Source organism: Leiobunum rupestre, chromosome 10 (assembly GCF_980474605.1).
Source record: "Leiobunum rupestre chromosome 10, qqLeiRupe1.1.hap1, whole genome shotgun sequence".
Taxonomy (NCBI): Eukaryota; Metazoa; Arthropoda; class Arachnida; order Opiliones; family Sclerosomatidae; genus Leiobunum; species Leiobunum rupestre.
The window spans coordinates 15,266,843-15,283,502 of NC_143393.1; the positions used below are offsets into that span (position 1 = coordinate 15,266,843).

The 16,660-nt window shown below is 37.9% G+C and overlaps 1 protein-coding gene across 2 annotated transcripts in view; it reads right to left on the minus strand.

The window, feature by feature from the left end:
- Positions 1-16,660, minus strand: part of LOC149924824 (uncharacterized) — a 557,796-nt gene that overhangs the window by 3,514 nt on the left and 537,622 nt on the right. For both annotated transcript variants that reach the window (XM_090159675.1, XM_090159674.1), the window contains exons 44-50: positions 15,895-16,131; positions 6,963-7,080; positions 6,789-6,890; positions 5,870-6,010; positions 5,144-5,278; positions 2,747-2,944; positions 19-174 (exon numbers count right to left, since the gene is read on the minus strand). In XM_090159675.1, the coding sequence (XP_090015801.1) occupies positions 19-174; positions 2,747-2,944; positions 5,144-5,278; positions 5,870-6,010; positions 6,789-6,890; positions 6,963-7,080; positions 15,895-16,131 (1,087 nt within the window). The remainder of the gene's footprint in view (positions 1-18; positions 175-2,746; positions 2,945-5,143; positions 5,279-5,869; positions 6,011-6,788; positions 6,891-6,962; positions 7,081-15,894; positions 16,132-16,660) is intronic.

Below are 16,660 nucleotides of genomic sequence, written 5' to 3' on the forward strand. Positions count from 1 at the left end.
ATGTGGCTAGTTTCTTACCAGCGGCATTTTGTTCGAATCGTTTTTGCATAACGTGGGTTTTTTGTCCCTTTTAAAACACTTGAGAATCAGTTCTTTCAGAACTTGAGCTGAGAAAGAATTGCGTTTAGAACACCCTTTTTGCAAACGCTTTTCCGCGTTGAGAGTCGCTTTAATCTGAACAAATAGAGAACGTCAAAAATTAATAAAGAAGGTGACAAATACCGAAATTTAGAGCATAAACCCATCTAGGCTCGAGGTACTTTTACATTTTTGAACTGGCAACCAGTAGTGTAAGGACTTTTTATGAAAATTATGTCAAAAACTAAAATTTGTAAGCTTTTCAAAAACATAGTTTATATAAAACCTAACCTGAATACGCAATTGGTTGATACTTTAGGCTTGTTCCGGTGCAAAAGTTGTACACCTTTTACCGTTAGTTAAACTATTCATTTGCTCTCAGAATTGGGTTACACTGTGAACCATTCGTCAAGGTCAGATTATTGGGGCTACACTTTGTACTCCTCCTGTTCTGGGATAACTAGAGTAACTCTTATTAACTCCGATTCTGTGGTGGCAAATAGTTCGAGAAGGGGGTACTCCCGCTTTTGAGGAGTAACAAGTTGGCAAGCCAAAATATACCTCTCCTCGGAAGAGTTTCTAATTTTCAGTCCAGTGTACAATGTATCCGTGGTTCTGTGGTAGAATGCTCACCTGACGTGCAGGAGGGCTCGGGTTCAAATCCCGCCCGGTTCTAACGCGAATTGAAAAATATTTATACTACACCCAACGACAACAAAAAACTGGCCTTTTTGGAAAAACCTTTTCCCTAATTCTAAGAAACTGCGTACGCAGCGATTACCCTTTGCCCCGAAAATGCGAACGCGTTCGCAGGCCTGACAGAGAGACCCACAGACAGACAGACACGGTGGTTGTATAACCCCTCCTAGGGTACAAAGTCCCCTCGGAGAGGTAAAAAGTGTAGCCTTAAGGCGAAAGTAAGAGGTTTTGTGTTTCGAGAAAAAATACTAGATGGCGCTAAAACTCGTCTCTTGGCAGTGTTGCCGAAATATATTTTCGCTCAAATTTTACGAGCGAAACTTTGGAATTTACAACTAGACTTTGACGAATAGTTCACGGTGTAGAGAAAAAGCAAAAAGTATTCACATATTGAGCACTTTCGTCTTGATACGATTTTGAAAACTTGTAACCTCCCTGCTGTAGTGTTAATAGTGGCCGCCATGACAGCTACAATTTTTTTTATCAATACGCAAATTAGATTGGTCACGTCGTGAGTTTCAAATTGAAAGCACTCTTTGGCGTATTCTCGTTGTGTTTTTGAAACGATTACAAATTAAAATTTTACTTTTTTTTAATAATATTATTAAATAATAATAATAATAATATTAATAAGCAAATAAATTTGAATTCCTTGACTTTGCCCTGACCTATTGCCAGTGCCGTAACTAGGCAGGTGCGACAGGTGCGGCCGCACAGGGCCCACGACCCAGATGGGGGCCCATAAATTGACTTCCTGTGATTTCTATATAATGGGGGGAATCACGTCCTTGCACAGGGCCCATGAAAGGCTAGTTACGGCACTGCCTATTGCAACCAAGTATACACCTAATAATGGTTTAAAATGTTCAAGGTATAGAGTGCTTTCAATTCTAATCTCACGACGTCATCAATGTAATTTGCCTATTGATAAAAAACGGTAACTGTTATGGCGGCCACTATTAACACTACAGCTGTGACGTTACAAGTTTTCAAAATCGTATCAGACGAAAGCACTCTATAATAGATGTTTCTATAAAATAATATGAATAAAAAGTAAAAAAATAGAATACGTTGCTCTTACGTCACAAAACACGGCTTTATTAGTATATGGTTTGCACGCGGGCTAGAAAAATCGATATTCCTCGCGACTGTAGCGCGCGCTCGTAGACTGTGACGTAAGCGGAAACATATTATATTTTTTACTTTATATTCATATTATTTTATAGAATGATTCAAACATCTATTCTCTTTCTAACGATGTAAAATCTAACAAATCATATTGCACTACGAGCAACAAACACAATGAGAACGCAGCTAGCCTTTAAACACGCTAACGCAGTGACGTGTACAAATTTCATTGGACGAGCCTTTACGCCAAACGTTTTACGGAAAGGGGGAAGACAATTTCCGAATTTTCCCCTTCCAACGGCAGCAGGTGCTGAAGCGTCTAACCAATAATCTTATAGCTACGCCGCAAAATTTGAGAGAGTTGGCCGTTTTCGGTCTATCGATCGAAATCTGGCAGCCTTGCCTGCCTTCCGGCCTGTATCTCCATACCAAAAATTGCCGACGATTACGCCGACGAAAATATTTTACTAATCTGATCGGCGACGTTCTTGACCGTTAATTTAAATTATCGACTTAACAGTCCACAAGAAAATGCACGACGTTTTGACGGGTTGCGTTTTCCTTTTGTGGGCAGTGCTAGGGGGACGCTGGCGTAGGGCACTATGATGATAGGCCTCCGGTGGTATGGTCTCTGTTACTAGGTACACCGGGCTATAAATTCTGACACACTGTGGGCAGTGCTGTGTTTGTTGCTCCTAGATATTGCCTAGGAATATTTGCTTATGTAACTTAAAACCCCGTAATCGTTTAAGAAAGTTAGGAGAGGATGTATTTTGCCCCTTAGAAGAAAAAAGATTTCTATGGGAAGATAAATATAACTGTTTTAATTTTTAAAACTTACAATTCCAATGATAAAGAAAGTAACGGCGACGACAGCGCCATATACGACGGAAGACATCATTTGGCTGTCGGATTTCTGGGCATCGTCTCTGCTTAGCAACGAAATGACCACGAACAGAGCGTGTTCGGCGTGGAACGTTTCCTTCTCCACCAAATTTAGGATGATGGTCAAGCCGAGTACGATAAACAACCATAACACCTACAAATTGGAACGAGTTAAAAAGACCAGGAAACTATACCGGGTGTTGCCCTTTGATCGGCCCAGGCATTTTTATTGACTGTCACACGTTTTCCACGACCATTAAGTGTCACCCTTTCACGATAGGTGGCGCCATAGTAACGGGTAGATTTTTAATTAAATTATAGCTTAACGCTTCGCCCGTAACCTTTGCGCGGTTGAATACTCTTATCTTGATGAGAAATAAACACGTCTTAATCAGTAGCCGAAGTCTGTGTAGCCAAAGTTAAAAGGCGTGTGAAGTCGATGAAGCGGAATGAGAATAGCATAGTCAACCAATTACCACACGCTAGTTGGAGTCTTCCATCGCATTTTTAGTCGCGATCCTTATACTGACTAACTTTTCTCAAATTCAATTAATAAAAGTCACTTTTTCTACATACAGGGTGTCTTCCTTTGATCGGCATTTTTCTCAAAAACTATACTTTCTAGAAATGTGAAATTTTCAGTATGTACTCTCTCGGGGGAGATCGTTGTTATTTGGGAATTTCTGAAAAATCGTGAAATTTTTCACTGCTTTAGAAGTGTTAGTTTTTGAACGCTACGTGGTAGGCGAAAAGTTACAATTTTGTTTGTTTTTCATGACCAATTATTGCAGTGACGAAATGTCCGATTCCCACCATACTAATTCCATTAAAGGTTTTCGAGTATGCTCTACAACTTGCCCATTGAAAAGTTTCGTCTACCACGTAGCGTTCAAAAACTAACACTTCTAAAACCGTGAATAATTTCACGATTTTCCTAAAATTTACAAATAACAACGATCCGTCCCGAAAGAGTATACCTACTGAAAATTTCACATTTCTAGAAAGTATAGTTTTTGAGAAAAATGCCTGGGCCGATCAAATGAAGATACACTTGGAATGTCTAAGGAAGATTTTTACGGCCGTGATGAAGCTCATAAAAACGGGCGTGTCTTAAAGCGGGAAAACTCACGAGAAAAACTCTCGCGCCTCGCTACCCTCATTCGACGAAAACTCGTCATTAAGCCTAGTCCTGGTTATTATATTATTAGCTTACCTGATTACCTCTTTTATAACCATACGAATAACTGAAATTAGTTATCACTTCACTTCTTTCGCGAAGAACATTATAATTACTTCAAAATATTAAGTACGATAACAAATTGAGGTTTTTAAATCCATTGTTTATAAGCCTATTTTGAGCGGGAAGATCGCCTGTTTGTTACCATGACGACGCATTCTTTTCAGGTCAAACCTCGAGCAACTGAATTTGAAATGTTACGTCTTACACTTGACGTAGTTAAGCCCCTCCTTTTTCTCGACGCGCTTTCGTATCACCGCCCCAATGGAAAGTTAGACATTCCAAGTGTATACCTCTATAAGACATATTTGTCTTTTATAAATCCTAACTCTGGGGTCGTCAAATACACTTATGATAATACGCACTATTTCCTCAAACGGCAATATTTTGTGATTAAAAATAAAAATATGAACACTAAATATTTTCTTAAACGTTTTAAAACTCAAAAGTAAAATTTTTTAAAAGCTTGATTTTTGAAGTTAAGATGATATTATTTTATTACCCTAACATTGACACAAACCTAGTCCTAATTAGCCTTTCCTTTTTAGATTGCGCAGCGTAGCGGTCAACGTGAGAAGCTCATTAGCTGCTAGATTTTTGTCCACTTATGAATTTTTAAAGCACAAAGCGACTGCTTAGCAGACTAAAATCCAGCAACTAATGAACTTTCACGTTCGTGGAACTATGCAAATTGATTTGCCTTTTCAGTTTCCATGGAGCTACTTACAAGGAGACGACCCGAAGTGTAACCCACCGATTTTGTTCAAACTCGGGGGATTGGTAGACCTTCATGTACCTTGAAAAATCCTAAAGGGAATTTATTCAATGGGCAACCGTTTTGCCATGGCAACGAAAAATATTTTTGAAAAGAAAAAATTGAAATTTTCCCATTGAAAATTACATGGGATTTTGACCGATTCCAAGGATTTTTTTTCTTGATACATGAAGGTCTACCAATCCCCCGAGTTTGATAATTTGTCTTTTTAAAACAAACCGCTTGCTTAGCAGACGAAAATCCCGTAGCTAAGTACACTTCTCGTGTTGGCCACTAGGTGGCACTACGGTAACGGATAATTATAATTTTCATCTAGAAGTTTAAATACAAGAAAAACTTACGACTAAAGCGACGATTATTTTCCAAATATTAGTCAACTTTCGAACGGAGCTCTCGAAGACAAAGTGAAATCTTAAGAAACTGAAAGATGACAGAATGTGGACGAATAGCATGACACCTCTCCAACTTCTAAGAAACTAAATAATGCAAATAATTAAGCTTCAACCCAAGGGTGCGTCTTAATCATAGTAAAATGATTAAATCAGGGTAATCGTGATTAAATCCGGGTAATCGTGATTAAAAATCTAATCAAGATTAGAAAATCTAATCACGATTTAAACGAGATTTAATAATTCTAATCGTGATCTAATCTTTTTAATCAGGATTTAATCATTTAAACGATATTTAATCATTCTAATCATGATCTAATCATTTTAATTAGATTTAACCATTTTAATTAGATTTAACCATTTTAATTAGATTTAATCATTTAATTAGATTTAATCTTTTTAATCACGATTTAATCAATATAATCGGTCGAATCGAGAATTTATCATTAAAATCAAAACTAAAGTACGATTTAATCATACTAATCATGATATATTTTTTAAATCAGATTTAATCATATAATCATGATTAAATCAGATTTAAACATGATTCAACGTGATTTAATCAACTTAATCGGATTTAATCTTTTGAGGGTTGTGTCGTTAATCAAGGAAGTGACCTGCCCCTCGCTTAAACCTCGATTCGCATAATTAATTAATTGGATTACTTGAGACACTTACCCAATCGGAAAAGGCGAGAGGTCGAATATCTACCAGACAGGTTAGTTTGCATTCTTTCAGAGCTTGGAATGTAATCTGGTAGTTCACAGAATGCCAAATTAGGGCTACTATGTAGCAACATCCCAGGACGCATAATAAAACCTATATTTTCCAAAATATAATTCCAAATATAGGGACTATATTTCCCGGATGAAACCAAAGAAAATACAGAAGAGGAATAGAAACTTCCGCTGTTCGCGCCATCTGGTGATATTTCGGGTATTTAAAAATCGACCTTAAAAGATGTTAATCCTTTATGATTTATCAAATGCGTTTCGGTCTATGGGCTATATAGGCTTTTTTAATCGGGGGAGAACAAGGAAGAAGGGTAGAAATCCGGGTCCCCAGGATGCGCGGGCCCCGGGAAATTTACATAGCCTTTCTTGTGGGCAGTTCCACACAGGGGGCACAAATCTCAGGGCCCGGTGAAAATGGGCTCAAAAGCATGCACATTTTGGGCCCATCGCGTTGCCCTTCACCCCTTGAAAATTTCGACAATTTTTCCCGGGGGCCCTATATGTCTCTGCACGGCCCTGCTCGTAGGGCCTGTCTATTCCTCTCTATCATAGAGTAAACCACTCACATAGAGTGGAAGGTCCTATGGAAGCGCATGAAACATTCATCCTCACAGGGCAACTTGTTTTCGAGGCGTGAATAAATATAGTCCGAAGAGCGATGGTATTGTTTTTACATTTTTTGGAGTATAAAGTTACTTTTTTATCCGGATATTGTACATTAACTTTAGGCCAACTTGTTAATTTCACGCCTCGAAAACAAGACGTTACGTATAAAAATTGTGATAGCCTTCCACTCTATGTGAGTGGGTTACTCTATGCTCTCTATTTTCGTTGATAAAACTATACAGACACGAGGCGCTTACTCTTAAAATGTTAGGAAATTTAGTCCAATAGTTTTTCTCGGATTTAAGCCAATGCCAAACCTCCAATTTCACCATCCACAACAAAACGGAGACCAAACATACCTAAAACGGGTTTAAAACGTCAAATTTTTCTCTTTGGTAAGGGATGTCGCGACTTCCAAAATGTACACTAACCTCTAGAAGCTGAAAACTGAGATCAAATGGGCTCGATACACTCATATTCGTAGTACAAATATCAACACTTAACGAAGGCGGCGATAGGCTTGGAAAACACGCTCGAATGGAAACGTAACTGGAAAACAAATTATATTTTGCCACATCACATTAAAATATACTAAAGTACGTAACAGTATGATCAGGAAATATTTAAAGAAGGTAAAATAGGGTGTCCCTAATGTAGAAGAAAGCGAGATTTACACCCGTAACTCAAGGTGCATTCCCATGGCATTATATACATTTAAAGTGTATACATTGTTAAGGGGAAGCATTTTGAACTATTAGTAGCAAAATAAATCAGCAGATGGCGCTGACCGTTGCACTTTTCGCAGGTACTTCCAATCTTACAGCGCCATCTACAAAATAATTATATTGAAGCTAGCAAAATGTAGAAAAAAATTACAAAATTCATGAATTCTTCGTGAGATTCGTATTTATAAAATATATTAACTTAATAATAAAATAATTATTTCGTTTTATTATTGCAATATTTTTAAACGTTTAGTAGCATTTTATATAGCGAAATAGAATGGTTGTGGGAACCGTTTTCCCCCTAAATAAATTCTATGGGGTGAGGTCTTGTTGCAGCTCACCTGGTAAGGCGTGGAAAGGGAAGATTGTACGACGTATCGAACGTTACCAAGAATATCGCTTCTAGGTGACCCGTTGCCAGACTGAATCGGACGAACTTTATTGTTTGGCCCGTGGCGGAGGATAGCGTGGTAGGGGGGGGGGGGGGGGTATTGGCTCCATGGGAGATCTCCACTCCGGTCAATTTTAACCGTCAATAGACGACAGTAATTCTTCGAAAAAGTGTTGGCACCGCTTTCATTACATTTTGTGGGTAGTAAGAGGTTTTATACAGGTATATGACGTTTTTGGTTCAACTATATTTTTCTCTATTTTGCAACAAATAACTTCCAAATTTGGATATGAATTAAATTGTCACCGCTATATTAAATTATTTGGTCCGGAATTTTTGGTGACTGTTAATATATACAAACAAGAATGTAACTATATAATAAGGGAGAGATTTTCCTTCGTTCGTAGTCTTCATTGGACCAACTTTTTTCGTCATTTTCGATTCGTCGCGTTGGACATTGGAGACTTGATATAGTAGATTTGATTTTGGTATATCAAATTACGATACCCGTTCTCCAACTTAGCCGTCTCAAATTTTAAATGACGCTTTTAGTTATTTAATTAAAAAAAATCGTAAACGTGTCAGTTCAAATTCGGTTTTTGCGAGAAATATCCTTTTCAAAAACGGGGGGGGGGGGGGCGGCTACACTCGAAAACAGTAGAAAAATTTCCTTTCCAGATTATCCCCCCCCCCTTTGGGTGGCCTGCGTGAATTGAAACCCCCCTCTCAACGCGTTGATTCTCTAGCCTTTCGCAATACGTCTTTTTGCTCTGCACTATCAGTACGGTCTGTATACCGTTGACCCTCAGGTTTAATTTTACTTTTGTAGAAGGCCCCGTGTTTTTTTTTTTCGAGATATAATTTCCCCGTTCAAGATGATGTCTCTAACTGTTACCCTCCCGCTGAAAGTTCAAGGGACGTTTTGGTCACTCTAGAATGACATTGTGCTCTTATATTTTTTGAAGAAATAAATCATCTTAGGTATCGTAAATAAATACCCTTTCCGAAATTTGGTACCGATTTGGCCCCGCGCTCGCCATGTTGGGTGGAAATTTTTTATCTATAGGTTTTAGCATAGGTGACGTTGGCCTACGTCACACTGTTAGCTCCCTATTATGGAGAAAATATTTTGACAGTGTTTCTCAGAGTGGTACACAGTTAGTTTTTAACATACCAGTGATTATAGGGAGCTAACAGTGCGACATGTTGTGACGTCATCCATGCTTTTCCCTATTAAAAAAAAAATTCCAACCAAGATGGCCGCCATGGCTAATGCTAGGACTGCCCACCGGGAGTGTTATCTCCCTATTTCTAAGCCAGAATAAAATTCATTTATTAAATTGTGCCATTTCGATCCCACAGATCGTTGTCAGCACTGCGCGATACTGTGAAGTAACTTTGCCGCGATCAGAGCCGTCAGCCTTACGATAATTATCGTCGTATCATAGATGATAAAATATGTGGATATACAAAATCTTTAATATATCAATGATGAAATCTAAATAAAAGAAAACGCTTATTTATTCAATCCTGCCAATTTTACCCTACAAACCGTTGTCAGGAAACTATTTAATCCATATCTCACTCATTATTTTAAGGTGCAGTATCTAATCACGTTTATTATGGGGCCGGGGGTGCAACAGTCAGTCTTGCCATCCGTAGGATAGTTATCGTCGTAGATATACAAAATCTTTACTCTTAACTATATCAGTAAATGATTTTACGAATTATACAGTATACGATCAATTCAACTAGCTGGGGCTTGCCAGCTAGTGTATTTATATAGTATGAACAACAATAATAATTAAGATCAATGATGAAACAATGATTATGTTGCGACAATCAACGCCTTTTTTCCCGTTTCACGGGGGGGGTGGGGAAGGGCAAGACAAAATTTCACCTACGTTTAATTTCATTGCGTCGGGAGCCAATGAAATACCCGGATGATTTTATTTATTTTAAGCGGAAAAAAAGTACCGGGGGGGCTGGGGGGGGGGAAAACAACGGGTAAACGGAGAGAAACGCTAAAGAACATCTCGAAATACTAGACATTCTCCCTAGGTATAAATAAATACATTCTTGATATAAATATTCGAAAAAATCTAAGTATAAAAACAAGTATTGAAAACTGAACCCTCCTCTTGCTTACGCCACTGAAGCCCGTGAGAAAAGAGGTTTCGTGAGACCTTCGGACGGATCATCTTGACATTTTGAACCACGAGACCGCCATTGAAATTATACAGGTGAATGTAAGGAAACGGACGTTCCGTCCTAATGCAGAGAGGCCAGCTAAAAATGTGAATTTACGCCCCCCCCCCCCCCCTCAATTATGCTCACGCGCCTATTGAGGACTAACACGATTTTCACTCGTATTTATAACCACCAAACTAACCTGGCAGTTTAAAACATGAAATTACTTTATATTTCCAGATATTTCAGTAATAATTTGATTAAATCGGTAAATCGGTAACTTAAGCTAAAATTAAATTTAATGAATTAGGTATTTAGTGTTTACTTTTTCGATTTCGAATAAATTTGCATTTCCCTTTATACTGCAAAAAGTAATTGTCAATTTAATAATTTGAAAAAAATGGCTTGAATAAATGAAAAAACCATTCAGAGCGAGATAAACTTTACAGCCACTTTATTTCGGGAAACAAAACGAGGGCGGGGGGCGCTTTTTAGCAACCAGTGCTTCAAGGGGTATAATCCTAAGCTTGACCGAGATGTTTCATTTCTGTAATACCCCTAAAACCCTGATACCTTGCAGCAGAGAGTTGGCGCCTACAAGACACGACTCTTGTTGGCACAGAGGTTTTCACATCTAAATGGCGTCGCCAATGACGGCTTAAAAATAATGGGCTACTACTTTATGCACACTTATATCTGTTCGGACCCCTTCCAAAACTTTCTATTCCTCCCCGTAAAGGCCGTAAGGCAAGACGAGTAGTCGCCTAACAGTAGACTAAGGACCTGAACAAAAGCACTAATACTCTATAAGCCCCCAAATATTTCCAAGAAAAAGGGGATTTCCCAATTTTAGCTTGAGGTCCCTCATATTTCGGTTTACTTCGACGCATAAAACCGATAACGTATCACACGTACCATTTTCTCGCGTTCTCGTAATAGTACAGAGTAGAGCTCACGTAAAAGAGTCGTCATGGAAAGACAACTTTCTAAAATGAATTTCCCATTATGTAATTTACTAAATTTCTGAGATTTGTATGTGTGCCTTCCTCTGCTTCAATTTGACAATTTGTATTGCTTAACAATTTGTTTCCTCAATTTGATGTTATTCGTGAATTTAAATTTAATCAGGTGTAAATAAGGTTTTTCTCTATTGGTTTCCTCAATTTGATATTACTTTTTTTTAAAATTTAATCAAGTGCATATAAGTTTTTTTCTCTATAACTAAAATAAATCATGTGGTCTTTTTTTTCAAATAAAATAATCAAATTCCTTGATAAGATTTGCTGTTACATAATTTTCAGCTTTTGTATTGTTTAACTTTGTTTTTGTATTTGATATTATCTTTAAATTTAGGGTTTTCCTTTATAACTGTAAAATAAATCCGGTGGTCTTTTTCAAATAAAATATTCACATTTCTTCATAATGTTTTTCTCACCATTTTCAATTAATTTGGTACACCATTTTCATTTCTAAATTTCTTACTGTGTTAAATTAAATTTTTTCTAAGTATAACTCCAAAAACTGATACAATATTATGATTTTCAAGAGCTGATAATTTTCCTCACTTTTTCTAGGGCTAATTCTACCGTAGAAACTGAATTCATGATTTTCGGTAAAATGGCTAATTTAATAAGCAAATTATGCAAGATAGCTTTCTTTATAACTGCCAAAAGTTTTTTTTTTTTCAAAATTTAATATTATTTTCCTTCTCATTGCATCACTTTGTCCGATATTTACCATTTTCACTGCTAGCTTCAATTATGAATGCAAGACGTCACAAGCATGGCCGTATCTAGACAGGTACGAGTGGGGTATGCGCTCCGGGCGTCACTGACCTGAGTAACCATTAGGAGCACCAAAATATCGGTTTCAAACATTTTTTGCTTTTATTAGGGGGCGCCAAATTTTTACCCCCGGGCGCAATTTTTGCTGGCTACGACCCTGAGCAAAGCGTCATCCGCTACTCCACGGCCCCTCTTTTCTTATGGGGCTGGCTATCAACCTTTCTATAAAATACCGTGGTCTTCTCGAGGGCCTTCTTAATTGAAACATTTGAAAGTATCTCTTACGTTACTTTTAACCTCTCTTACTTTTTACGACAGGGACCACAAGATGTTACAATTTTAAATATTAAGTAACTAAAAAATTCCAAACGTAACAAAACGCTCCCAGACATTCTCAGAAATATTTATTATTACTAGAATTAACATTCCAAATTATACGTCGAATTAAACCATTTATTCAACTTCTATAGGGTTAAATTATCGAAATATTCGATTAAAAGTTTAAGAATCTTAGGCCGCGTTCACACTAGAGACTTTGGAAACGCTTTGAAACGGTTTCAAAAAGTCAAATTGTAAAATTTTGGTATCAGCTGGATTAACAAGCAAACGATAAATTCTCTTGACATAAAATTTTTAAAAATGTAGCTTTTGAAACCTTTCCAAAACTTTTCCAAAGTCTCTAGTGTGAACGCGGCTACAGTATAATTATCAAAACGATCTGACAACAACTTTAATAGTTATCAGATTAGTTTATGAAAGTAGCGTATACTCTAATACTTTCAAAAATGGGAAACCGGGTGAAATAAGGACGTTTTGAGAGAGTAGCGCGAACGCTTTAGAGCTCTGGTAGAGAGCCCAATATGAAATAACGCAAATGAAGAAAGGCTAAGCGGAGGGGAGAGTAGATTTGATGGACAAGCGTAGCTAATCGCGGTCCGCCAAAGAAGGGGTCATAGTTTTCAGGGGGAGGAAAGAAGTGTGTCCGTTTTTCTACTCTACTACCTTTACTACCAAAAACCTCCGTGAGGCTTCTATAGTAGTACCATTCACTATTTAAAAAAAAAATCCCTCTTCGAAAACCTTCAAGCTGCCATCTACACATTTTTTTTTCTTTATTTCTCGTTAGTTTGGAAAACAACCTCTAGGTAGCCCCCGCGTGCAGATCCGAGTATAGGAAAACTTATCAAATTCTAATATTTTTAGATAATGTGTTTAGTTACCAAAATATAATAGTTTTTTTTGAATTTTTTTTTCTATTCAATAAAGTAAGGTTAAATTTACGAAGCGTATGAAACTAAAAGATTTTCGTAGTACTGAAGTATATTAAAAATGATGACGAAATATGTTAAATATTGCTTAATTTTGTCATCATATAAAAAATTTACCAAGTCTTCGATTAAAATTCGCCTCGAACAAATTTAAAATCGAAACTTCCAGATGAACTTAAAACCTTTCCCAAAGCTCTAGTGTGAACGGGTTTCTAGAATACCAGGCGCGAAGTTGATATGTATCAGCATTATTGTTCAAGTTTAATGCTCATTATTTAAATATCTATTTAAGATAATTGAATAATTATTTTTACACATGAAAGAATACATGTTTCGTAAAATGTACTATAAATTTGAGAGTAATATCGACTTTCAAAGTATTTAAACAATTCAGCCAAATATATTTAATTTTAGGTACTTTTTCAAGTTAAATTAATAATTAACTAAACGATGGAATCCAATTGCCTTCGAACAATTTATAGTTTGAACTGTGCTGATCACGATACAAAAGATCACGTGAAGTTATATTTAGCCATTTACGAGATAAACGGTGTTTTGTGAGAGCTTGTAAGCGCATTTCATCCAAATTTAAGTACAATTATTTAAATAACCATTAGCGATATCTAAATTCGGTTCGAAGGTTATTTAGAACCAGACCTCGTGATTACAAAACCGAAGAGTTCTTAGTAATCCGAGCTATAGAACTCTAGATTAACAAGCGCAAACACGTCACGTTTTTCTAACTTTCACAATGCTTCCCCTTAACGACAGTTTTTCGCAAATTTCGGAACGGTAAAACCTTTAACCAAGTTAGTTCGATGGCGATTATTAACAGCCCATACACATTTACGTCTCATTATCTGGCAGTTGAAAACTTTCAGAGATTTGTAAGTATATGGTCAATAGTAATCGTGAAAAATAATAATCAGCTAGGCTAATACCCAAGACACAACCTTAGGCCTAAGTTACCTTTTAGCTAGGACATAATTAGGCTTAGCAAAAACACGACGTTCTGTTTTGTAAAGCCCGCATTTGCAATCGCAAATGTAGGCTTTGTCCCTAGCCGCCTTTCCCTTTACTTCGGAGAAAACTCTCGTTGTTTTGGGCGAACGCTGCTGGGGAGGGCCAAGACGACTCACCCTCGCTCGCGTCGTCTCTCTCTCGGAATTCTCCGAAAGCGGCGACCTCTGACCCAAAAGGTTAAGAGCGGGGTGAAGTCGCCGGTGACGCTTTATGGCACCTCAGAAGGTCCGTCAAGATTTCTTGGCGGGCTTTTTCCTCTAGCCAATCGGTTTAGAGGACGGTGGCGTCATCCGAGGGGACCCCTATAAATAGGGGTGCCGCGGGACGAAAGGGCATCTTTTTTCATCTGGAGCCAGCGAAGGACGAACTCTCATTTTTCTCCCTCTCTTAAAGGGGCTTTAGTTCATTTCATTTTTCTCTTTCCAAATTCCAACTATGCCTAACTGGTAAATAAAGTTTTTGTTTTATATTTTATATTGGTCTCTCGTACATGGGGTAAATATAAGCCGACAAACTTTGGGCTTCACAGTTTACAGGTGGAAAGTTTCCGTTATTTCAACTAGCATTATATAAACAGTAACTTGCAGGTCCTGGCTATCGGAAATACTACTTCTTGGCGATTTCCTAGAAGATATTTTATTTAAGCGCCTATTAGGTGGCCGGGTTACAACGCGTAAGAGGATGGTGGAAAGCAGTTCCAAGAGCTTTCTACCGTTCACCTCTACAAGATTTTATGGGAAGGGGGTATGTGGTCAAAATATTTCTATTCCGGTGCTCCAAGCATAGCATAAAGCCCATATAGCATAGAGTAAACCACTCGCATAGAGTGGAAGGCCCTATGGAAGCGCATGAAACATATATCCTAACGGGCCAACTTGTTTTCGAGGCGTGAATAAATATAGTCCGAAGAGCGATGGTATTGTTTTTAAATTTTTTGGAGTATATAGTTACTTTTTTATCCGGATATTGTACATTAACTTTAGGCCAACTTGTTTATTTCACGCCTCGAAAAGTGTTAACAAGTTTCACTGATGGCCTTCCACTTTATGTGAGTGGGTTACTCTATGCCCATATAGCCTAGTACACCGGTGGTCTCATCAGAATGCCCTACGCCAGCGTCCACATCCGGGACAGGTGACAACAACTATGGGCAGTAGTTCCCTACTACTGATGGTCTCACCCTCGACGCAAGCCACTCAACCCGCCGAAAGACGCGGCAATGGGGAAACCAGCTGCTACTTCGCGCACAGCTGGGGCATAGAGAGTGGATGCTCTAGTATCTCTACCCGACCTCCTACAAGCCCTTAAGAAAAGGCTCCTAAAGGGGAACGACGGGCACACTGCAACCCACGTAACCCGGCACAGCTGGCACCAGAGATCCCGAAATGGCTTCAAAAGGCCGGGAAACAGGATCACAGTGCCTCATACGGAGGTGGACCATTTGATCACGGCTAACATCTCCAAGTTCGCCACCACCTTTATGGGTTACCATCGCCAGACCCGGACTCCCCGGTAAAGCATACAGTTATTGTGCACCATGAGGAAGAGACTATACTTTAAAAATTACCGATAGGAGAATAGGGTGTGTCATACCAAAAGTAGCATAAGACCCAAAAGTGTGTCAGCTGTACCTTCGCGCCTATTAAAATTTCTAGTGAGACCTATAGTCACACTATAGACTACATAACCTACTAGTTGGAATAGTACTAGCAACTCTCTATTTAGTCTATAGTCTTTCTCGATTATATCTCTTCGTTTTACTCGCCCGTAGACATACGTTCTAAAACGCCTCACTCGGCGGCGCTGGAGTACCTCGAGTTTGATAACGTATTTTCCGACCCCCCTTCGTTTCCCTTTTTTACTTTGCGACAAACTCTCATTAACTACTATACCGTTCTGACACACTTTTGGGTCTTATGCTACTTATGGTCATACTTATGACCTTTATGATACTTATGATATCTTAGGTGGTTTAGGTTTACCTTAATAAGGCAGACGGTGCATTGAAAACCAGAAAGTCAAGCTGGCTGGTTTTGGTGTCGTTTGATGGTATAATTTTCACGTAATTACTATCAAACGTGACATCCTGACTAACTAGCACGGTCGCTTGGCCAATTAAGTCACTGTTGGTTGAGTAAGGCAGATCTGACAACATGGTTGACAGATTTCCAGAGCACCAATCCATCCAAGTAGCGAGGGTTAGATTCTTGGTTAGCTCTCTATAAATAAAGGATGATCAAGTAATCGGTACTGTTATAATGTATTTCTTAGGAGAGCACTATCTATCTATGACGTAAAATTGAAACATGTATCTTTACAGGGTCGATTAACTTTTCTATAAACTAATTTTTTTGCAGTTTTTTTAGGAATGGGAGTTAGTTTGGTGAAAACCATTTCGGCGAATAATTTTATTATCCAATATTAACTAGAAAATATATTTTAAAACCACTTTGGCGATTAATTTGATTATCCAATATTAACTAGAAAATATATTGGAAAACCACTTTGGCGAATAATTTGATTCGCCAATATTAACTAGAAAATATATTGGAAAACCACTTTGGTGAATAATTTGATTCGCCAATATTAACTAGAAAATATATTGGAAAACCACTTTGGCGAATAATTTGATTCTCCAATATTAACTAGAAAATATATTGGAAAACCACTGCGGAGAATAATTTGATTCTCCAATATTAACTAGAAAATATATTGGAGAATAATTTGATTCTCCAATATTAACTAGAA